Source organism: Pinus tabuliformis, chromosome Q (assembly GCF_031772625.1).
Source record: "Pinus tabuliformis cultivar Carrire ecotype Pingquan chromosome Q, CPIR1, whole genome shotgun sequence".
In the NCBI taxonomy this organism is placed as follows: domain Eukaryota; kingdom Viridiplantae; phylum Streptophyta; class Pinopsida; order Pinales; family Pinaceae; genus Pinus; species Pinus tabuliformis.
This window is the reverse complement of record NC_142296.1, coordinates 1,037,512,230-1,037,537,853: the sequence shown is the minus strand read 5'-3', so window position 1 is coordinate 1,037,537,853 and position 25,624 is coordinate 1,037,512,230. Positions and strand designations below refer to the sequence as shown.

The 25,624-nt window shown below is 38.2% G+C and overlaps 1 protein-coding gene across 2 annotated transcripts in view; it reads left to right on the top strand.

Moving 5' to 3' along the window:
• The first annotated feature begins 7,413 nt into the window (after positions 1-7,413).
• Y14 (RNA-binding (RRM/RBD/RNP motifs) family protein) overlaps positions 7,414-25,624 on the top strand; it is a 41,102-nt gene continuing 22,891 nt past the window's right edge. The window contains exons 1-2 of one of the 2 annotated variants that reach the window (XM_089385719.1): positions 7,414-7,943; positions 23,167-23,303. In XM_089385719.1, coding sequence (XP_089241845.1) covers positions 7,658-7,943; positions 23,167-23,303 — 423 coding nt within the window. In that variant the 5' untranslated portion in view covers positions 7,414-7,657. The remainder of the gene's footprint in view (positions 7,944-23,166; positions 23,304-25,624) is intronic. The other variant, XM_089385720.1, reaches the window with a different exon arrangement.

Here is a 25,624-nt window from a genome sequence, read left to right as displayed (position 1 = left end):
AAGAAGAATAGTTTTTCTTCGATTCATTCAGTTTTTCACTGAAATAAGCTACAAGTCTGTCCTCTTGACTGAAAATAGTGCTAATAGCTTCTCCACTAGCATCACATTTCACTTGAAAAGGTTTATTAAAATCAGGCAAAATTAAAATAGGCTTTTCAGTAATCTTTTTTTTTAACAGTTGGAAGTTCTTGTCTACGTTAACAGTCCATTTAAATGGTTGTTTATCCTTCTTTATAGTGTCAATAATAGAAGCATTGATCTTACTAAAATTCCTTATGAATTTTCTATAAAAACTAGCAAGACCATGAAAACTTCTTACCTCAAAAACACTTTTCGGTGAAGGCCACTCTATGATTGCCTTTATCTTATATGGATCCATCTTTAATTCATCAACGGAAACAACAAAGCCCAAATATACCAACTCTTCCTTCATGAATGAACATTTCTTTAAATTTAGCAGTAACTTTTCTTGTTGCAGCTTCTGTAAGACATAATTTAGATGTCTCATATGTTCCTCTTTAGATCTGCTGTAAACTAATATATCATCTAGATATACTATTACAAATTTACCAATAAATTCTTTCAGCACTTCATTCATAAGCCTCATAAATGTACTAGGAGCATTTGATAACCCAAAAGGCATTACCATCTATCTCCTTCTCTAATCCTTATTTGATGATACCCACTTTTTAAATCTAGCTTTGTAAAATATCTTGCTCCACTTAAACAATCCATCAAATCTTCAATTCTAGGTAAAGGAAATCTGTACCTGATTGTTATTTTGTTGATTGCTCTTGAATCAGTGCACATTCTCCAGCCTCCATCTTTCTTTGGGCTCAACACTGTTGGCACTGCACAAGGACTCAAACTCTCTCTAATCAGTCCTTTATCTAACAATTCCTGAACCTGTTTTATGATTTCTTCATTTTTTGTGGGAGTCATCCTGTTAGCTGCTTTATTTGGCAGATTCGCCCCCTGGAATCAAATCTATATGATGACTGATTTTTCTAATGGGTCATAACTCATTAGGCAAATCATCTACAATGATATCACAATAATTTTCCAGCATCTTTTGAATTTCAATTGGCAAATCAGAAATTTTAGTAGAAGTAGTTATTACCTTGGGTTTGCAGATCAATGCAAAATTTACCCCATTCCCTTCAATCTGCTGCAAGTTTTATTTTCCACTCAGCGATAGAGTCCTTGGATTAAATTTTCTTGATACAACCTCTTCTTCCATAGGCAACAATGTATGATTAATACCATCTTTACCAATTCTGTATGTGTTCTTTTTCCCATCATGCATAGCTCCTTTGTCATACTGCCAAGGTCTTCCCAGCAATATGTGACACACATTCATAGGCATCACATCACACAAAATTTTGTCTTTGTAGCTGCTCAACTGCAACTCCACTTCACACTGTTCATTCACTAACAACTGATGTAATTTTTGAAGCCATGACACCTTGTAAGGTGTTGGATGTTTCTTTCTCTTTAATTTCAACTTTTCCACCACTTCTGTAGAGACCAAATTATCGGTGCTGCCATTATCAATTACCACTTGACAACATTTTCCTTGAACCTTGCACACAGTCCTGAACAAAGTCTTTCTCTGCGCTTGTTCAACAACTTCCTTTGATGGCTTTAACAAAACTTTGTTAACTACCAAAGATTCCCCTTTCTCTAATACATTTTCTTCTTCTGGCACCTTAGCTACTTCCTCTTCAGTCTGAGCAACAATTTACATTTCTTTGATTTATCCCTGTGTTTTTTGGGCACTCATAGGCTCTGTGTCCCAACTTGTTACATCTGTAACATCTGATTTCTCTTCCTCTACCTTTGCCTCCTCTTCCTTTGGAAAAAATCCTTTTGCCACTTGCATCACCTTCTGTGGGTGTATGCTGATTCGAGTTGCTGCTATCTCCATCTCTAGGTGTTGTAGATCTTCCTCTACCACCTTGACTTCCTCTTCCTCATAAAGTACCTCTACTTCTGGCGGATTGCTTCCTCATGAGTTTTTCTTCAGCCTTCAGCACCATTTGATAAGCCTCTTCTACTGTTTTAGGAGACAACACACTTATCTTGTCTTGGATCTCCATTTTGAGACCATTTATATATCTTGCAACCTTCTCGCTTGTATCTTGAATTTGTCCAGCTCTTATGCTCACTTTGTAAAATTCCTCTGCGTATTCTTTCACTCTCAAAGACCTTTGTCTAAGATTTTGCATATGTCTAAATAATGAAAGTTGATAATCACTTGGCAAAAACTTACCTCTCAACTTTGCCACCATCCTGTTCCAATTTTTAATTAGCTGCTTACCAAGTCTCCTTCTTTCTACCTGCACTCCATCCCACCAAAGTGTTGCATGTCCTTTCAATTTTGTGACAACAAATTTCACTCTCTTTCCTTCTTACATTTCTTCATAATCAGAGAATTTATCCATGTCATTAATCCAATCTATCAACTCCTCGAGGTTTAAACCTCCTGTATAAATTGAAACCTCAAGTTTGGATTTAGAGGTGGATCCCAACACTGATTTAAAGAATCTCATTTCAGGAGTAACTTCTGCAGGTTCCTCTTCTTCTGTAGCTTCAACTTCAGGCTCACTGACATCTCCAGCACCTGCATCTCTTTGATTTCCCATTTCCACTACTTCTAATCTAGCTTGCATCTGTTGCATAGCTTCCAACACTTCAGCATTTGCAACTGGTCTTCCTCTTCTTTGACCACCACCACGTCCTCTTCCAATTCTGAAAGCCATGTTGGATTTCTTTTTCTGATCTTTGAGATCCTGCTCAGTGTCAATAGGTTGCTCTGATACCACTAATGGTGGGTTGGTTGCAGGTGTTAAGGATAATCGTTCAAAACTAGAAACTACTTCTTCAAGTTCGGGTGGAACTTCTTCTTGGGTTTTCTTTGGAGTATCAGTCATCAACCTCCAAATTTAGTTATTCTGCTAAAATAACAGACTTATTTAATTTACCTAGTATATGGCAAATCTTCAAATTTACCATGGAACCAAAAGGAAATAAAACCCCAGTTCATAACCTTATCGCGTCCATAATTTAAATTAAATCACGTGCATCTTCCGACGTGATCACCGTTAGATCTAACCCTTCAAGCAGACGATCACTATTATCTGAGCTATTAACTCAGTTTTATAAATTATCGCGTTTGATTTTGGAATTAACGTCTGCGCTTGTTGGCACGCGATGACCATTAGATTTGTTGGATCTATCAGATCGAATGATTCCGATCTTCTTTTGGGTTTCTCACGAATTTGTCAGGTTTCCTCGTTCCACCAGACTTAGCACTTCCGCCAAGTTATTTCTCATCTATCATATTCAAGATATCGCTAACTAAACTCTCCAGCATTTGACCATTCATGCACAATATTCACGAAGATACAGAGAGATTCCAAATTTTACATTCCAATCCTCCTCAACCAAAAATGTCATTCTACTAATTCAAAACTTACATAAATACCTGTACATACAACAATCAGATCCTAAATCAATGGATCGAATCTGCCTAATCCTAGATAATATCTAATCTGCATGATATTCTCCTCAAGAATCTCAACTAAGCCTAAATACTTGAATTAATTACAAGATAATTCAAATCCCTGAATTCTAGCTCAAATCCTATCTAGAAAGCTTTGTAAAGTGACAACTAAAGGATCCCACTCCTTTGCTTGTAAATTTTTTTGTATTTTTGGAATAAAATTTGAAGTCTTTTGTCTTCAAGCCTCATGCTCTTGCATCAATTTCCCTTTCTCCAGGCCTATGTTCTCCAGGTATTATGCCTGTACACAAACCTCATTCATCAATTTGGGCTTAAACAACATTACTTGGTTCCGCAGATGCTTGCGTAGACCCCCCAAATACTTGAGGAGTATATCTGGGTTCTTTGGGGAGATACCAAACATTATGCCTATCTTTCTATATTTTGTGGTGTACTCTTGTACACTTTGCCCTTACTTATGCAAGTACTAGTGCCACCAAATCCACTAGTCCTTTTTATACCTGATAAGATAAAATTCTAACTTTACAAGGGCTTTAAAGTCCTACCACTTAGTCACTAGAGGATCTCCCTCCAACCTCAAGGTCTCTGTGTGGCTTTCCCACTAAGTCCAAGGAATGGTCCTCTAATTTCAACCACATAAATCAAATATTTTATTCTTCGTTTGTATGATGAACACTGAAATAAATCTCACCTTGATACAACTTGATATTGATCTTCGCTTCCATTTTGAATAGGGACTGTAAATGATTCATGAAACTTGAATCTCTTAGATCCTTTTCGATTTCTTTCATTGACTCCTTCTCAATTTCTTCTTATCTCCCATTTAATTGGAATTCTGCATTAGAACCCACATATTCTCTGAATAACTCAAGCTTATTCTTTAGGGCTGCCATGAGGAGATTCACGTTATGATTTATCTTTGAAACTTGAGCTTCTAGTCGCGTAAACCTCTACTCTGTAGGATCAGGAGTGTTACTCATAGATTTGTTGCCCGTGACAAGGGTTTTATGACTTTTGGCTTAGCTAATCTAGATCCATAAAACTCCCCACAATACACCCAAATAAACCTGTTCTGATACCAATATGATTCGTAAACTGTCGTGGATATTCCACTGGACAATTTGTCACAACAAATATGATAAACTTACTCTTAAAAATATGAAATATACTCTATGAGCGTTTATTTCTCTTTAGATTTCTAGATATATTAATTATTGTTTATTGTGTATGCATGAAATTTGTAATTATGTAGAAAATAGAGAACAACAAAATAAAAACTCACAAACCACAGTTGACACAAAATGTATCCTAGGAAACCCAATTGGGAGGTGAGGTCACTCTGCTCTCTTTCTCTGAATAGAGAATGGATATAAGTACAAAGTAGTAATTCCGTGGATGCTGGGATACTAAAATGCACAAATCCTCTCTTTGTGCTCTCTCCCTCTACCTTTTGGCTACTTTGCTTATCTATGGAATAAAATCCCCTAAAATGAATGGAACCTATTTTCCTCATAGTGGCTCGATTATAGCACAAATCGAGAGCCTTCTAGTGGTTAGGTTTGACTCATTCAACTCTTAACTAGAGTTAAAATATTGTCTCTTCTAAAGTATTCTTCATAATGATTATGTGGCTAATCTATTTTCCGTGAGTAATGGGGCATGATGTGGTATCGTTTCAAATTATGGTGGTCAAACAAGAAGGTCAACTTCAAAGTGGCGTAACTTTTGCATACAGACTCTAATTGAGGTAATTCTTACGCGATTAGAAAGGTCTATGTCTGTAGAATAGGGAAAAATGTGCGGTAATAAAACATCAAGGTTTAACCCCAAAAAATGTCGTTTGATGTCTCAAAATGCTCTTGGAATGATTTAGATCCTAATCTACCAAACTGGGTCTCATCAGTAAAAATGGTCCTGTGAGTTGATTCCCCTACTTTTTCCACTCTAAAAGCATCAAGATGGATGAAAAATAATATAACTATCCAATTTGGATCAAGGAAGACCTATATGTGCCTTAATGTGCTGTAGTCTTCAGTTTAGTCCTCGTGTTATGAGTTGAATTTCATCTAGTAGCAATTTAACTTCATCTTAGGCCACATTACAATCCAGTGGTACTCATCCTAACAACATTTCCATGTGCTAGTATGTCCATGGTGCACATATATTAGTTGAATTCGCCTCTTCTATGTCTAACATCCAGAACCTAGTTTGCAATTTCACCGACTATTTCCACATCTAAGAGATAACCCCATTCATTTGCAATTTTGCTTATAGTAATGACAATTTCTTCTTGGATCGGTTGCAGTATATGGCCACAAAATAGCTCAGTTGATGACTCCACCCTCTGCTGAGCTCAAGTGTGTCCCATTTCTTGATAATAAGCAACACCCTGTTGACTTCTAGCTTGTTATTAAGGCATTGGATATTATAGAGAGGTGTCAGGATTGCAAACATAAGTGGGTGAGGTGAGGCAAAAATTAAAGGCTAGGGGAGGAGTGACTAAACTAGACAGAATGGCTTGTAACAAGGAAGCTTGAATCACGACAAGAGGGTTGATGAATGAGGGTATTGCGGGAGATGGATTAGGTGAGAGAGGAAGATGTGGGAGGGACCAAAGGGTATAGAAGAGCAAAGAGAAGAGAGAATAGAAGGTGGGAGAGAGTGAGGAGGATCTAAATTTGGCAAATGATCGAAGAAAAACAAAGGAACCCAAGAGCAAGGCAGGAAGTGGCGAGCATGAAGGAGAGTTGACTAAAAAATTAGAGAGGAGCCTTGCTCCAAAAGGAAACAATAGAAAAACACCATCATAAAATGACATGGGGGGATTTTAAATAGGAGCTTACTATCTTCCTGCAATGAATGGCGAGTGTGAGAGCTAGACCCCATGAGGGGCCTTGAATCTTGATCACATCGAAGCCTAGTCCAAAATTTACTTGTTGCCTTGTGTGTAACTGCCCTAGTACACAAACCAAGTCCTCTCCACTCATGGATGAATGCTCCTATGTAGTTTCCTGTACTTTATAAGACATTTGTTATGGTATCATGGGTAAGGGGTTTTTTCCACTTCCACCCTTGTTTATGCTTGGTGGGGCAAGGACAACACCCCTCCCTACTTGTCCCTTCTCAAGCACCCCATTCAAGGCTTTTTGAGTCTCTTGTTACTCAGACTTATATGGGCGCAAAGTTTGGGGTTGTAACATCTCTAAAGAGTTGTGGAGAAAGATAAAGTAAATCCAAAAGTGTTATATAATTTATAATCTTAAAATTAAAAATAAAAGCAATATAACCTATCTTATCCTCCTCATAGAAACTAATCTTCCCTTATAAAAATATGATTATGACTAGGTACTTATTGTATAAATATGAAAACAATTAATACGTTTGACAAAATACCTTATGATATTGCTTCAAACTGTAGTGAAAATCACTTAAACCATTTCAAAATGCAAAATCTTAATTAAATCATTTCAATTAAACAAAAACGGTACAAAATATCAATCGCTTCCTAAATAATATCATTATCTAAATTTAAAAATAAATTCTATTTAAATAAAGAAGGGAAAGAAAATACTATACAAAGAGATCGTTACCATCTATCATTAAAATAAAAATAATTTCTTACAACTAAAAAGAGGGCCACTTCCCAGAAAAACAATTTTGAATAAGGAAAATTTCATCTATATAACCGCAAAAGGCGAAAGAAAACCCGAAAGATAAAATACAGAAAAATTCTTCAACTCATTAAAACCATAAAAATTAAAAAAAACTCATCCCTAATAATTCTTAAGCAAACAAATTAATTATTTTAGTAGCACAACGATCATAAAGAGAGTACAAAAAGATTGGAGAACCAAAAAATAAAAATATCTCATTTAAAGGTACGAATAATAAAATTCCAATTTCCCCAAATCCCACTCACTGAAACCCCTCTGGGTGTTGATAAACACCTCTACAATAAAGATGAAATAATTCCGAATAAAGGCCTCCGTCTATTTTTGACATTCTGCCCTTACAGCGCAGCTCTGCTCAGACTACCTGCGTGCGGTTTTTTTGGTAACCCTATAATCGTGTATATCCTGCGTTCGCTCTGCAAATTTCAATTTCAAGGGTTTTGCACAAAAGAGCGGAAGAATGGCTGGCACAGAGGTTGAGGCGGTCGATTTCGAGCCGGAAGAAGATGATCTGATGGACGATGATACGGCGATGGATGACGGCAATGCGGACGCCGTTCCTACTACTCCTGCGCCCAAATTGAAATCCACCATAACGGGAGGTACTTCCCAGCTCGGCGATGGTGGCCCTAAGAAGACCAAAGGAAGGGGTTTCAGAGAAGAAACCGACGCTGAACGCAATAGCCGCTTTGCGGCGCGAGAGTTTGAGTCTCTTGACTCGGATGGCGGCCCTGGTCCGCAGAGATGTATCCTTTCTTTTCATTTTTATGGTTTTGGATTGGGTTTGAATTCATGGGAAATTTTTCAGGGTTAGCTCATTCTGTTTGTCTTTACTGCGTTCTTGATGGACTGAAGTTCTTTTGAGACTGTAATTTTATTCGATGAGTTTTTTTATGTCCCTTTACTGATGAATGGGCACCTATGATGTTCTTTTACCAGAGCGACACAATATGTTATTGTGTTCTTTCAAGGGTTTGGGCATTCTGGATGTGTTTGCGGGTATATTATGGGCTGGTACCTATGACGAGATTTCAATTTTATCAGGTTACCTCATTGTTGTTTTGTGTCCTAAAAGGTTTCGTTACATCTCTACTAAGATTGGCACTTAATTAAAAGCTTCCTCTCAGGCATAGGAGTTCATGGAGCCTCCGTTAGATTTGACGTAATATCCGCTTTGTTCTAGAAGTTAAATGCGTACCTTATTTGACTAGCAAGATAAACATAGTATGTACATTCGGGCGTTTTATTTAAATAAAAGGGTAAAAACACTGCTACCTGAAGCTTGTAATCCCGGGAGAACCAAAATTGCTCTATGTCAAAATACGAAATTGCTGTACAGGTTACTAGTCGAGTACACCCAAATACTAAACAGAAAAAAATTATTTTATTTTTTTCAAACTAACAATACGGTATTATTGTCATGATGTCATCTACTCATAATATTGGTTAATCGCACTCCCATTGTTGCGCCTTTAGCAAATTTGCTCAATGTTCAAGGATATTTTCTTCAGTTACTTGTTGCAGCCAGTGACTGGTTTTAGCTATCCGGTATTTTACTTTACTGTAAATGCTGCTATAAGATGGTAATTCAAGAAATGCAGTGCATTCTTCACCTGCAACTTTGTTTTTGCCACAAAACTGGCACATCCACTTGGTCCACGGGGTTTGATGAACTCATGAATGATTCAAATTCAAATGTTGATGATGTAGTCCGTTGATGACTCAAATTGAAGGTTATGTGGTTGAGTTGTTCCCTTGCTGTCGTCAATAATCTTTTCCATCTAAGAACGTTGTCCAATATTGTAAATATGTCTTCGTTGGATTTATTTGATTTTTATATTACATCTCTTTTTCCAACTACAACACTGTATACTAATCTAATAGAGGGCTTGCTATAAACATATTATCTTTACAGCTCCATAAGTAAAGAACATCAAAATTATCCTTACCGGCTATTAATATTTCAACATAAAATAGCTTGGGACGGGTGTGATCAGCTAGCACACTGTTATGATTGTGCAAGAATATAGGCTACACATTGGAGACTATATCTGTCAGTTCAAATTCAAGCATCTTACATATTAGAACTGAGGTTTTAAATAACAACTGAGAGCCGAAGGCTGTTTTACCCTTCTTTGGAAATTTGTTCTAGGAACTTATCAAATTTCAATTTAAGCATATTTATTACTCTATTTGTTTCAATGTTCCACCAAGTTTCCAGGAGGGGGGCCACGGGAATGAGGAAACATCTTCATAGGATCTGTGGAGATGCCCCTCAAATGTATAGGTCTCAACAACTTAGGGAGAGAACTGAATATGCCATTAACTATTTAGCTGTTGCCGCTGAGCATTGCCCGAACACACCACATTTCCCTGGCTAGGTGGTCAGTTGAAAATATTCTTATGTTTCTTCAGCAATTATGCTTGCTGACTATGACATCCTAAAGCAAATAGTTGCAAAACAGATTATTGAAATATATACGTAGTCTGTGATGGTTGGCTTAATTGGATTGGCTTATCCAAATAGTTTTTTCATTCTTACCTTGTTCCATTTCTCATCATCATTAATACTGTTTGCAGATTGCACTAGTGTGCTGCCACTGGAAAAATTAATAACTCTAAACTTTCCATTTGCTAAGTGTACGTCACTATATTAAGAAAGTCAACCTCTTTAGTGTCATATAAATGTTCGTTTTACTTTCTTTCTGGTAGCGGTAGATGATCAGATTACTGTGTGTCTTTATTTGCAAGGTTTTCCAGCTTATTGGCCCTTCCTTCTATAACATCTGGGAATGGAAACCATAGATAAGTTTTTTGAAGGTTTGGCGTTCTTTTGTGGCCAATGGCTATAATTTTCCAATTTCAGTTCTTCCATTTGCAGTGGACACTTAAGATGATCAACATGGAGTCTCCTATGAACAATTAAGTGCATGATGTCCATTGGTAGAAATTATCCAAGGCTTGGGACCAAAGCTTGAAACTTTACCACATAATTGGTTACACTTCTTGGACCTGTTACCACACAATCTAGCAGGGCCCTAAGAGGGGAACCTACGGGACAACTGCTAGACCAAGTGACAACAATGGGACAAAGATCCATTGTCACCTCAATCAATGTCCCCTGCTCTTTAAAGATTTTCACTGATGGGAGGAGGCTCAGTGGGAAGGGAATCACTTAAAATTAATAGATCAATGATTTAGGTGTGAAGTGATTCCACAAAGCCCATTCAAGGAGAGACATGTCACACAACATGTCATGCCTCAAAGAAGCTAAAATGCTCTCTAAGAAAGGCCTTGAAAGGAAGGAGTTGAAGACTTAGGGTTTTGATATATGCAATTATAATACGTATTCCTCAGATCAAGAATCCAAATGATGAGATATGACCTCTCAAAGAAGCTCTATGTGATGTTTTAACACTTCCAAGGGGTTCTTCACTTTCTTTGAGAGACCTAGGAAAGACTTGCACTAGACCTAGGGTTTTATGAATAATCATGGGAAGGAATACTTTCAAGGTACTCACAAGGTCAAGGCAAGGAAGAATAAAGGGTTTCTTATGATTTACTCCAATGAATACTAAGTTCATACAACCCTTAAGGAAGTCCCTAGGGTGAGGGAGAAAGAGCTAGGTTTTCCCTCTTGGAGTAGTAGCTAGGGCAAGAGATTTTATGGATGAAACTCAGGCGAATGCCCACCAAACTTGGAGCATATGTAGCCTAGGCCTCGAGCTTGATGTTTGGACCCTCAGGTTCCCGAAAAATTCCCTTACTAAAATTTCGTTGCAAGTCCTACATTTTTGCCCTACCTTTAGGGGACTAAAGTTTAGGAGGAGAAAATATGGAGAAAAGAGGAGTTGATCACCAAACCCTCCCTTGGGCTATGGAGTCTAAGATGATTTAAAATTGGCCAAAACTGTCTTTAAGGAGGCTAAAGATGCCTTAGCAACAACCAACCTTTAACATTTACCCAACCAAGATTTATGGAGTTTCATGGAAGAAAAGCAAAATTTCATCCATTAGGGACATTCACCATTTGCCATACATTGAGTAACATATGCAATTGCCAACCAAGAAGCTTTCCAACAATGATTTTCAACAATTAGGGCAAAATAACATTAACCTAGTTGCAAAAATTCCATATGTTAGACATATTTCCAAGAAAATATTCAACAAGAAGCACTTACAAAATGACAATATGATATATCCATCCACAAACCAAGAAGTAGCTCTAAAGAGATCGAAAATTTCAGCTCCAAATGTCAAAAGGCATCTTAGACTCTCCAAGGAAAAAGTGCAAGTTCTTTTACAAGAGAAGAATCCAAGTGACGACGATGAGTTCTCACAAATGAGACTCATCTCTATTTACGAATCTCTCCTAAATTGAATTAGCCTAACGAACCCCCCAAAATTATAAAATAATGTGCTAAGAACAAGTCTTGGTTACAAGCCAACCAAATAGCTATCACAAGTTATGAAAAAGCCATCCATAAGTAAGGTGAATTGATGACAACATGATGTAGAAGGGCTGTTGGAGGGCCTCATTGCGTCCTCTAAGTGCCATGACGAGAGAGAGGTCTTTAATAAAGATGAATTAGGGATGGTCCCTAATTTTCCATGTAAGTCATCGCGTGGGTCCCCAAAGTGGGTTTGGGGCACATCTGCTGGTCTCATGGGTCTTCAACTAAAAGAAAAGCCTGTATAATGCTCCAAACGAGGACTTTGATGACAGTGCTTGCCTTCCCATGTCTCAAGGATAAGACAAACTTCCTCTAGGCCTTGGATTAACTGCCCTGATCATGTTAAGTTGGTTGGGTTGCATTGGTCCAAGTGCATCATCTTGTGAATACTGTGGGGCACTGAACAAACTTTTGAAAGTGCTGAGGGTGCCCATGGCATGAAATGATGCTCAAACACGTGATGGAGTCCCATGGCTCTCAACGCATCCCCCACAAATGTCAATATGATACTTTGGGGGGCTTGGGCCCTAATTAAGTTGTCTAACCCATGATGAAATCACTTGCCAATTACATATAATATCCAATGCGCTTCCTCACCTTCAGGTACAATAATTCACTAGTGCATCTAAATGAACCAAACTTGTCAATCAAGGGCACAAATGAGACTGAATAATGGGCTTCCCTTCCAAATTTGGGGCTTTGAGCATGTAATAGTGTTATCTCCCTAGGTAGGAGTGGCTAATAATCAACACTATTAGGTGTTCCCAAGTAGTAAGGGGGAAAATAGGTCCAAGGTACATCCTTCAAGTGATAAGGGTCACGTGAATAATGATGAGGCGGATAGGGACACAGGGGTCTCAAGGCCAAATGCCATGGGTTCAAGGGTGGTAATGATGAGGGATTTCCACATATTTAGGTATATAGATGTAGGAGGGAGCAATCATGGATTTATGAGTTACCTCAACCTTTGCTTTTCCACCCTTTTTCATTTTCCTTTTGTCTTTTGCCTTATTTTTCTTTGTATTACTGCTCGGGTCTCCAAGAGACGAGAGTATGTTGTGTATGATATAAGCAATTATTATCCATTAAGGTGGGCAGTTCATCTCCCACCAGGGGTTGGGATGTGCATGGGTTCCTTAATGATGCGGGGGCACTCATGGGGCCCTAGGAACTAGAGTGATGGCCATAATGAAGGGGTAGAGCTCATGTTTGGCTTTTGCCCACGTGCTATTTTAATGTCTCAACCATATTTTGCATTTTATAATATTATTTTCTTTTGTTTGTGGCCATGGTATGCTTTTAACCTTCTTTCTTTAGTTGCATCAACCTCCGGGGCAAAATTTCCAAGCCAAACCCAAACATGTGAACAAGGTGAGGGGGTGTGTTATCACTGAAAAAATTCTCAAAGAAAAAGGGTAAGGTAAAGGTTAATTGATCCTGGACATATTCATGTTGATCTTGGTCGTGTTCATGCAATAGACATTTGATACAATTCTTAGTTTGAGCAAACAAGCCCATGGTGAGCAGAGATCAGAAATCTTCATCAAATTCAAGCGAGGCAGCTCCTCAATTAAGCAAGGCATTTCCTTCCAGGTTGATTTATCTAAAGCGATTTCAAAGGAGAAAATGTCCAAAGAAAGGGAGATATCATAAGAGCTGAAACAGGACTTAGCCCTAGGGCTAAGGAAACATCATCACAGCTGCATAAAAATGACAGAAGTAAGGCTAAGTCGTAATTTTTGACAAATTACCTTTTGATACTTACCTTGAAGAATGGTGTCTAGATATTCAATGTTGAACAACTTCATGTCAAATGGAAAAGTCATTGCAGAAAAAGGAAAGACTCAAGAAAGTTAGATTTTGATCCTAAGTTGTGTTTTTGAAATTACACAGCAGTTTCGTAGCGCGCTACGAAACTGCTGTAGCTACATATTATCATTCGATGGGCCAATTTTGAAGAACAAAGGGAAATCTTTTTGGAGCAAGGTACACCTGGCATGGAAAACAAAATAATCAAATGCATTTTTATGCAAATTAAAAGAAACAAAGAAGGACATTTGTGAACTCCAAAATTTCATGTTATGAAAACAGCAGCCAACTTCCAAGGGGATTACCAAGCAATGGAAAACTCATCTCTGAAAAGTGAAAGAGGTTTTCATTCTTAAGATACTGAAGTACAAAAACCTCTTCCACTTTCTTCAAATCCATTATTATTTGAGAGAAATGAATGATCAAACTTGCGCTACGAAACTGCTGTAGGTGCAGTTTTTCACAAGCATATTTTTACACCTGTTTTTCAAAGACTCATTCTGGGCGGTAGGAAAGATGTTTCAAAAAACCAAGAGAGGTTTTTGTTCAGCATGGATTGGTTCACAAAAGCCTCCTTCAGTTTTTCCAAATACATTTTTTATGAGAAGTTATGAGCTCTGTCCCAAGACCTATTTTTCAGCCAGAACAGAGCAAGGGACAGTCTCCTAGTTTCTAGGAATAACAAAGGGATGAGTCATCAAGGGCCAGCTGGAAGGTTATGAGCACCATCAAATTTGACTTCATGGAGTTATAGGTGTCAAAGAATGCTTTAAATGTTTAGATAAGGTTGTTGTAATCATAATAAGGAGTTACACTCCTAGTTGTATTAGGTCTCTAGGACTCCTAGTTAGCTGTCTTTGTATTAAATAGTTAGTTATAAGTGTCAATAGGTGTCAGGTCAGGGTAACTCCAAAATGAGCAGAAGAAAACTGAGATGTTATTTCATTAGAGAACTATTGTTTATATACAAAAAGGAGACGGAACAGTTCATCTTCTTGATGACTGTTCACGTTCCAGTTCACCCATCCGTTGAGGATTAGGTGTCAACATTCCCCCCCTTAATCTGAAGGGATGTTGGTGAGTCCAAGCATCGTTCTGAATCTTTCAAGCTTTTCTCTTCCAAGCGCTTTGGTGAAGATGTCTGCAATTTGCTCGTTTGTGGAACAATGACGGAGATGGATTGTTTTGGCCTCAACATGATGTCGAATCAGATGATATTTAGTATTGATGTGCTTAGTACGATCATGGAACTTTGGGTTCTTGGCCAACTTTATTGCAGAGGTGTTATCAATCATGAGTGGAGTTGATTGTATTTGTTTTACCTGCAAATCTTCAAGAATTTTCTTGAGCCACACAATTTCTTTCGTTGCTTCAGCTGCTGCCACGTATTCTGCTTCTGTTGTGGAATCTGCTGGTACTGATTGTTTGCGTGATCTCCAGGAGACAGCTCCTGATCCAAGACTCATAGCATATCCTGAAGTAGATACCCCAGTTTCTTTGTCTCCATCGAAGTCTGAATCAGAGTATTCAATCAAGTTGAAGTCGTCCACCTGTGTATACTTGATTCCAAGGTCTTGAGTTCCCTTCAAGTACCTTAGAACTCTTTTTGCAGCAGACCAATGTCCCTCACAAGGCTTTTGCATAAACCTGGAGAGGATTCCAACAGCAAATGAAATGTCTGGTCTGGTAGTAGTGAGGTAGATGAGACTTCCTACAAGCTGTCTATACTTTGTTGCATCCTCAAATTCCTTTCCTTCAATAGATGTGAGCTTCAAGTTTTGTTCCATTGGAGTAGAAAGAGGATTGCACTCTGTCATGCCAAATCTGTTTAACAAATCTCCAATGTATTTCTTTTGAGAAAGAAATATGGATTTTGGATGTTGGGTTACTTCAATGCCAAGATAGTAATGAACATAGCCCAAATCAGTCATTTCAAAACTTTTTCCTAATTCTTTCTTTATGGATGCAATATAGCTTTCATTGTTCCCTGTCATTAAAAGATCATCTACATATACCACAAGATATACAACTGTTTTGCCAACTTTCTTGACAAATAAAGTTGCATCATCAAGATCAAAATGTTTGAAGTTGAGTTTCAGAAGATGCTCAGTTAGTTTTTCATACCAGGCTCGTGGTGCTTGTTTGAGGCCATACAAGGACTTCACAAGTTTGCATACTTTGTGTTCATGTCCTTTCACAGCAAATCCTTCAGGCTGGGACATAAAAACATTCTCTTTTAGATCTCCATTCAAGAATGCAGTTTTTACATCCATTTGATGGACTTTCCAACCGTTTTGAGCAGCTAGTGCAAAGAGTGTCCGGATGGTGGCCCATTTTGCTGTGGGGGCAAAAGTTTCCTCATAATCGACCCCTTCCTTCTGTGCAAAACCTTTTGCCACAAGCCTAGCTTTGTGCTTGTCAAGTGAGCCATCAGCTTTGTACTTGTTCTTGTAGACCCACTTGCAGCCAATTGGTTTGGTTCCAAATGGAGGATCAACCAGCTTCCAAGTGCCATTCTTTATGAGGGCATCATACTCCTTCTGCATCGCTTCTTTCCATTCATCATGAGAAGCAGCTTCTTTGAAGGAAGTTGGTTCAAAATCTGTAGACAAGTTCAATTCACAATCATAAGTAACATCCATATCAACAGGTGAATTAGAGTTATCTACATCACCTCCATTTTGTCGGTTTGTATTTCTGGTTCCTGTTTTTCCAATTTCATCAGGATGAACACTTTCAAGTGTCTTTGTCAGCCACTTTGGGGGACCTTTCTGAGATGGTCCAGGCTGCTCTGTTGATTGAGTTGGGTTTGAATCAAGATTGAGTCTCCCAATTCTATCAATTACATCACTTAAAGCATCATCCGTTGTTGGAGTGTCATGCAGGGGAGATTGTTCTTCAGAAGAAGATTCCACATGTTGATCTAGTATAGGAATCCCCCCTTCAAGATGTGGAATCTGATTATCAAACTCTTGAAATGATTTCGGTTTTGTGAATCTATCCAAGCGATCAAGTTGCCGCTCAACAACACTGTCAGATTTGGATGATTCAAGAAAAATGACATCTCTAGATAAAACAAACTTTTTATTTACTTCATCATAAAGGCGGTATGCTTTAGATGTGTTTGAATACCCCAGGAAGATACACTTACGACTTCTAGCACCAAGTTTGTTTCTATGTACCTTTGGTATTAAAGCATAACAGGTGGAACCAAAGATCCTGAGATGTTTTACCGAAGGAACATGTCCATACCACAATTCATAAGGAGTCTTGTTTCTTATAGCACTAGATGGACATCTATTCTTTATATATGCAGCACATAGAATAGCATCAGCCCAAAACATTATCTTTACATTTTTGAAGAAAAACATGGATCGTACCATATTCAAGATTGTTCTATTCATTCTTTCAGCTACACCATTCTGTTGGGGATTATAAGGCACAGTTGTTTGATGTTTAATCCCATGTTGGCGAAGATAGTTTTCAAATTCATTTGATGTATATTCTTTTCCATTATCAGTGCGAATAGACCCAATATGAGATTGTGCATCATTTTCAATCCATTTATGAAAATTCTTGAATGTTTGAAAAGCCTCAGATTTGTTCTTTAATAAATAGACCCAGCACATTCTGGTGTAGTCATCAATAAACGTCATGATATACTTATTTCCATTTGCAGAAGAAACAGGCATTGGACCACATAAATCTGAATGAATGAGTTCAAGTTTCCTATGTGCTCTTGAATGTGAATCATGAAAAGACTGTTTGCTATGCTTTCCTAGAATGCAAGCATCACATTGCTTATGTTTTCTAGGAATTGTAGGCAAACCAGCAACACCATTTTTCTTTAATAAGCGAAGACTGTCATAGCTTAAATGTCCAAATCTAGCATGCCATAATAAACTTGATGGAAGTGTACCTTCTTCATGATGAGAAATATATGAGAAATGTTGTGCATGAGCAGAGGTTCCTTGCAGTTTAAGAAGTCTTTCTTCTTCTATACCCCTCATGACAAGTGAGTGGTCAGATGCCTTTCTTACCTCAAGCTTTCCATCAAACATATGAATGGAGTGACCTTGCTGGCGGATGTGGACCAGGGACAGCAAGTTTCTCTTGAGCTGTGGGAGATATAGAACATGATCCAGAAGAAAGTCTGGAAGACCAGGCAGTTTAAGCCTGATTGTGCCAAGCCCTGATGGCTTGATTTTTGACTGATCTGCAAAGTATACTGCTCCATTAACATTGTCAGTGAAATCTTCAAAAAAATCTTTCTTATGAGTCATATGACAGGTTGCTCCTGAATCAAGCAACCAGTCATTTTTCGAAGAAGCAAGTGAAGCATTAAACAAATCTTCATTTACTCCAATGTTACATTGTGCCTCAATATAGTGAGCGGATTCAGGTGCTTTACCTTTGTCTGTGTCATTAGTTTTACCTTTCTGCTGATTTCTTCTCTGCTCAATTTTGTCCCATGGTAGCTTGCATGTAGAAGCATCATGTGATCCATTTCGTTTGCAGCGAATGCAATGCAGATCTGCCTTTTCTGCTTGAGAATGTTTGCCCCCCCTGCCTCTGAAGTATCTTCTTCTTTCTCTTGAATGCATACTGTAACAAAAATTATTTCTGCTGATAGAAAAAATCCTTACGTTACAGCCTTCAAATCCTTTTGATATTTGCTAAAAGCATCAGCATTTCATCACTGTAATACTACTATGTTTTGAAAAAAAAAAGCGCTCAAGGGATCTCTTCAATATATATCAATATATCACTTCAATATATATGCAATGCAGTATATGACTATATCATTTCTCTGTATTAATATATCACTATTTTGAAAGCAGCGTAATATATAAATACTTTAAACGTTTTTTTAATTCACTGGTGTAGAGAACCAGCAGGACGGCCTTGAATCCGGCAATCGTGCTGAGGGCCGATTAGCACTTCTCGGCACCCCCGCTTTCTCTCTACAATGCTGTTCGCAACATGTCGTCTTCTCCCAAAGAATGCTTCAACGTGCTCTCAACATGTCGTCTTCTGCTAAACCTCCATTAAAAGCAAATAGTGCACCTTCTTCTGTATGCGACCTATGGATTACGCTGCCGAGTACTTGCAACAAAACTTCTTTCGATTAATGACTATCTTGAAAATGCATATTCAAAATTCAGAAATACAGCCTCCGCACTGCAACACAAAAAATATAACATGACAGCAGCATTCTCTTGACGAGCACCAAACAACACGTCCTTTCGTAGAGATGTTGACCTTCAAGTAGAGAGAGCAGCACTCTGGTTATAACTTTCACGTCTGTCCAGATCAAAATAACTAAATTCTTCTCTCCAAACAAAATTGTGTGAAGAACATTATTGGAATATTAAACACAGGATACAGATTCGTAAATTGAACCCATATTCCTCATTTTCTAAAGCACAAAAAGTGATCAACTCAATAGAGTTACTGGAGGAAAGATAGCAGTCAATGTGACCTAACTATAAATCTCTCTTTGGAATGCACAGATAAACACAACAGCCTTCTGAGTGTTCAACATTTTAGCAGAAGAAATGCACGCTTCAGTTACTTATCTTGAACCCAAAGCTTTACAATTCTATCCAAAGCACCAGAAGCAATCTTATTTTCAATGGGACTACAAGAAACAGAGATAACAGTGTCTGTATGACCTTCCAACTTTTGAACCATGTTCTTACCCAACGGAAAACGTCGTTCAAAGGCGTGGTGGAAACCAGCGAAGCCCATAGCAGTTGCAGTGCCTCATCGGGACTCACACTCGCGTTTCGCTCCGCCAAATCTGATATGTCAGATACAGATGCCGTGTAACTGGAGGCGACAGACGGCGGAGGGCAGACAAACGTTCCAGGCAGAGGTCAGACAAACGTTCCAGGCAGAGGCATTATTGCCAGGCAAACATTTCAGGCAGAGCCGTTATGGACAGATGCAGCGCTCATGGGGAGTTACAAGGAATCTGGGACCTGCGCTCTGATACCATGTCAGGTCAGGGTAACTCCAGAATGAGCAGAAGAAACTGAGATGTTATTTCATTAGAGAACTATTGTTTATATACAAAAAGGAGACGGAACAGTTCATCTTCTTGATGACTGTTCACGTTCCAGTTCACCCATCCGTTGAGGATTAGGTGTCAACAATAGGTGTCAAATTAGGAGGAATTCGAATTCCCCTCATGCTAGAGGAAGGAATCTACTTGAACTCTATATATGGGAGAAGAACTAATGTATTAAGGGTTGGAAAATGATTGAGAAAGGCTCTCATATTGTGCTTTGTGAAATGACTCTGTTTTAGTAATACAATACTTGGCTTTGCTTCTCAGGAATCAGAAGGAATTCGATGTTTTGAATGTCTTGTATTGTCTTCTTCCTATTATTTACAGTGGTATGAATGTGTGATTACTTAGAAATCACTAACAGTGCTCTAATTTTCTTCATGCATTTGTGAACCATATTGGTCCTATTGTATCTAGTGTTTTCTCCTTTTGTTGAATTCTTATGCCCTGACTTCTATGTAAAGCTAACATTATTGTCAATACTGAAGCATATTTGACTCCATAAGCCCAATGGATACTTTCTAGTTGTGTTTCAACCTCTTACACTTGTTCATTTGTTTCATAGAGTTAGCCATCTTATTCATTATCCAAATCCTTAATCTTGTGAGAGAGCCCTCTCAGGTTGGGGAGGCTAAGCCTCAACCAAAAGTTGGTTTGAAAGAGTTACACAAGGTCTACCTGATCAGCAGCCTATCAGGGGTCTGATTTTGTGATAACAGGGTGTACCAGAGCCTTGTGGACCCAGAGAGGGAAGATGATGAAATGGGGCTTGTAATGTGCGGAGGGGAGTGAAAAATATGAAATGGGAAAATGTGATGGCACTACCAAAATCAGGGTTTCCCAAGTAGTGCCCTTCCTGAAGCTATAAGCCAATAGGGGAGATCACATGGGACTAGGATTGAGGATTAACCCCCCATTTAAGGTTGAGGGAACAAAACTATAGTCAAAACCCCTCCTACTTCCAAGTCATCATGATCAAATAATACATGCCCAATGTGCCCAAGGAAAAACAAGCATAAGCACCCAATTGTACAATGAAAAACACACTTTTGGCCCACCTTTAAACATATGCTCTTGACAGATGGGCGAGGTGACACATGACTGGCTTAGGGGGCGGAGATCAAGTGGCACAATACATCGGCTACATTGGTGGTTGTAGCCTGTCAGTGGCTGCTGACTGCTGGCTGAAGACAAATCTGGGAGAAAAATTCTCCTATGGGGTCGCCCACTTTTGGTGGGTAACAGGACCCACACTCAATACTGAATGCCAAAACAATCTGGTCTGTAGCATTCCTATTTGTTATTGCTATGCCCACGCCTTTCTTTAAAGATTAGTTGAAATTAAGGTGGCTTATATTTACTGGAAGATTATGATATATCATAACAAAGTTTTGGCACTCTTAAGCCAAGTGTTCGTTGTTGGTTGTTTTCTATCAATAATCAAACTGGATCTGTATCACGAGGTTAGCAAAGCAGGGTTATCATTCCTAAAAAATTCACCTTGTCTGGCTTGACTGAATTTATATGATCATATCTGAGGTTTGGTATGTACAAATAGTGCAATGCACCCCATTCCCACCTTTGTGGGATGCTTCCCTTGTGCTTCCCTGTTCCCACTCCTCGGAGATGTGTCTCTATGTTTCCTAGTCTCCGGGGATTCAAACTGAATGGGTACTTCCTGTTTGGAAGGAGACATCACCAAGGATTGGGGAACTTGCAAATGTCCCCTAGACATTGCCCACCCAAAACAGGGAGGTTTGGGAGATGGCTCTTGATGGTTTTCGGGATGTTTGGGCACCCCTATTCAAATTGGTGCCAATGTGGCACCTGTTCTGGAAGACGAATTTGTATGCATCAGTTCAACATTTTTAGAGCTGACAAATATTATGCAATGCATGCCAGAATACTTCGCAGCATGTTTTTGTAGTGAAGGAAAATCATGACAGCAGTTTTGAGTCCCATATTTATTAGGTTCTTATAACTTGTATATATGTTTCTGGATTGTTTTAATATACACAGACCTGCTGCTTTTATTGAGCTGTATGGAATGTTATCAGGATTCAGAACTGGAACTGGCTGAGTGTCAGACAGGGACTGGACTGGAACTGGCCAGAAAACTAGGTTGAAGAACTGGTCTGTTAAAAAATAGATAAAATATGTAAATTTTATTTCTCTCTCTCTCTCTCCACACACACACACACACACACACACATATATAGAGTGGGGGCTGGAACTGGCCAGAAAACTAGGTTGAAGAACTGGTCTGTTAAAAAACAGATAAAATATGCAAATTTCATCTCTCTCTCTCTCTCCCTCTCTCTCTAGAGAGAGAGATTGCTCATGTAAGTAGCATTGGAAGGGTGAATCTACCAAAATGGATGCATATTTGAAACAAAATACATAAACGTTGAAACTCTAAATGGAACTCAAGAGTGCAAAAATCCCAGTTATTGCCAACCCCTACCCTCATAGTTGATACAATCAAGTCCTGAGTGCTGCAATTCTGCAAATCTTGAAACACTGAAATTCTGAACAGTGAAAACTGTGAATGAGTTTTGAATGGGATATGAATTACTTTCTTCACATGAAGTCCATTGAGGTTGGAACCACACTCTCAAACATCCTGAAGCATCAGGGTAATGCTAAAAATTTCTGTAAAATGATAGAAAATGAAGATTATGCAGAATGGTTTTTTTCACTTTTAAGAAATTAATGTTACCAGTTATGTCTTCCAAGAGTGAATAAAGCATTTATTTTCCCTTCTATTTTCCATTTGGCGCAAAAGGTGGGTTGTCAAGTTGGTGTCTGGTTCAGGTTGAAGTTAGCCCAGTTTAGCATCTGAATCAGCTGGTTCAGGATGGAATCAGCTTGCCTGTCCGGTCCATGTGCCAGTGTGAGTTCTTGCCAGTGTGAAACACTCTGGAATAGCCTACTTTTTCTGATAACATTGTTTTTATCAGAGTCCTGTGTTGTAGATTTTTTTTTTAGTTATCGTAAATATTTATACTATCCTCTGCTGCCCCCTTGAATCATTGTGGAACCTGTCTGTCATAGACTGGAAATATTGGGGAACCTTCCAGACATCCACAAAACTTGTCCTCTCATCCTCGTATTTCCTTGTCCCCAAATTTTGGTGTGGCATACCATTGAACTCTTCTGCCAAGTGTGCTTGCTTATTATCATTGGTTATTTTCTTGAATTAATCAAACTTATTTATATCATAATGTTATTTAAAATCTCACCTTGCCTACTTGAATTAGGTCATATTTGTGTTAATTAATCTGTGTGAACCTTTGCCAAGGTAAAGTCCCAGAGTGATGTTGTATCAGACCATTCCCCTGAACATTAATTTCGACATTGCCCCTGGGACCTTGGCTTCTGCATGATTGTGGTAGTGGCCCTTGGGTTCTTGGTCAAGTAAGTTTTGCCTATAGTTATTCTGGCAGTATTAACTGCGGCTTTTGTCCTGAATGGTAAATACACTGATCATTGAGCCTTGTAACTATATTTATAGAAGCTTTGAGCTGTGAAGGGTTTTCTGTTTGCATATAAACCAATAAAATTTATGTCATTAAGTTAATCATTTATAGAAGCAATTGCCATATTTTCAAATGTCATCTTTGACAAGAGTAGCTATTGAGGGATGGATCATTTTGGTAAATGGAGTACACGAGGAGGCACAAGAAGATGATCTCCATGAACTTTTTGGTGAGTTCGGAGAAATTAAAAATCTGCACCTGAATTTAGATCGCAGAACTGGTTTTGTCAAGGTATGTTTATGTTACCTGATCCAATTACAACTCTGCATTTTATTCTTTAATCTTCTTGCAGGATTTGAGCAAGTGCTTTAAATGCTTTTGCTGTTATTTTATTTTAACTGAAACAAGTAAAGATTATATTAAAAAAGAGCTGTGGCCAAATTGGACTGCGAGTTAATACAAAAGTCTAAAGCTATGAAATTCAAAGTAAACAGGATATGTTGGGGGTCTTTCGCCCTCCATGCTTTCACAGTTTGCCTCAAAAAAGAAATGCGCCTAGTACAATAAATTCTAATAAACTGCCCTAGCATAAGCTCAAACTTGCAAAACATGAACCTGGATAAAAGCAGGGGAAAACATCCATTGGAAACTTTCTACTGGTTTTGAGTTTGCTCTTTTTCAACAGCGTCATCAATTTCTATAGGCTTGATGACCCGGTGGACTGTGTGTTCTTCAATTGCCACATCTCTTGGAGATGCATCTGATCTGTTGTGCCTTCTGGCAGAAGAAGGAATAATCTGAACATTGTTCGCAGATTCCAGCTTTTCAATCTGAGCATTCCGGATATCCATGCTTAGCCCCAAATCATAGATTTTAGACTTTACATCCTCCATCTGGTTTTGAACATTCACTACCAATTGGGATATGGTTGACTGCAATGCCTCTACTGGTGAGCATGGCCTTGAATTAGCCTACGAAGCTCAACAATGTTACAAGTGTTTCTCCCAGTGCAATGATTGCCACTTTCTGTTGAAGATAAAGATGACAGGCCAACAGACAGCTGCACGCAAACCTTGGTCTTCCTTCCTGAAAGAAGCCTCAGCCAGAAAGCTCTGAGCCTCAAAGCTTTCCACTTTCACAACACATTGTAAACCTGGTCTCTAGTGCCACCAAGGAGAGGGAACACACTTCTCAGGTTACCTTGAACCTGCAATGAACATTTCTATGAGGTGATTTGAAACTGCATATGAATCCTCTATCTAGCCATCATTGGGAAGGCTCAATCTTCCCACCATTGAAGTCACAATCATGTTGAGAGATGGCACGAGTATGGGGGGATGGAGTGAGTTAAATGCCTTTGCATGGTGATATTTTCATTTGCCACTTGTCCATTGATTTGATGAGTGTATTCATACTATTCATTAGGGAACCTGTCATGGGAGATAATGCAAAAGCTTTTTCCCCAATTTTGGATAATTCGACCCTGATTTAAAAGAACAATTCTATTTCCCAAATTTGTCTGCTTTTAGAGTTTAGATGATGAAGGACACGGTATAAGGTTTTATATTGAAATGGTCCTTTATTCTTTGAATTCTGTTTATCATTTTGGACAAGTTAGAAGATCTCGCTGTTGAGGGCTTTCTCATTTTCCAAATTATCACCATGGAATCTCCAACGACCACAAGTTTTTCAACTTGTCTTAAAATAGGGTTAGGGCTTCAGATTTGTTGAGTTGAGTCTTCTTGTGTCCTTCGGGGTTGCAAACAACTGCTTCCACACCTGCTACCTTGACTTTGTTATTATTGAGCTGAGAGACTTATTCTACAGCCCAGTGTGGAGGCGATGTGTAAGTATGTCTGTCCGTCTTAAAATAAAAATAAAATACTCTAAATGAAAAACAATGTCGGCTATAATAAAAAGGAAAAAGAATAAGCTATGCATATTTAATTAGTCTCGTCTCATTCTACAACCCACTGTGAAGGCGATGTGTAAGTATGCCCCTCCCTCTTAAAATAAAAATAAAATATTCTCTAAAGAAAAAAAATGCCATGTATATTTAATTAGTTGCCCATATGACCTAAATATAATTTCATGTAATGTAATTAGAAGCTTAAAATGTTAAGATGCTCAAACCTTATACTTTTCAAAAATATTTTAACACATGATACCAGCTTCATATAGATTATATATCTATATATAGAAAAAATGTTAAGAAAATATTTTAATGTTGTATAGAATAAAATATCCAATGTGGGTTATGAATAAAATATTTTAATATGAATTGATAGTGATGTATACTTAAAAATATTTTAATAACAAAAAAACTACTTTAATGTGCGCTTATAAAATGGCTCATTGCACATGATATGTAATCTCTATAACAATAAAAAATACAATTTAAACAATAAAAAATTACACATTGTTTTTTCACTCTAAAATAAGTTTACACCTGAAGAAATTTGGTCCCTCTCGGCTCATGTTAGATCTGCGTTTAAAATGGATCTATGCTGGTTATTACTAAGAGTTAGCCCCACTGATTTTATCTAAGTTTATGGGTGGGTACCTAGGGCGTATCATTCTATAATATACAATAGACTAGCATGTGGAGACAA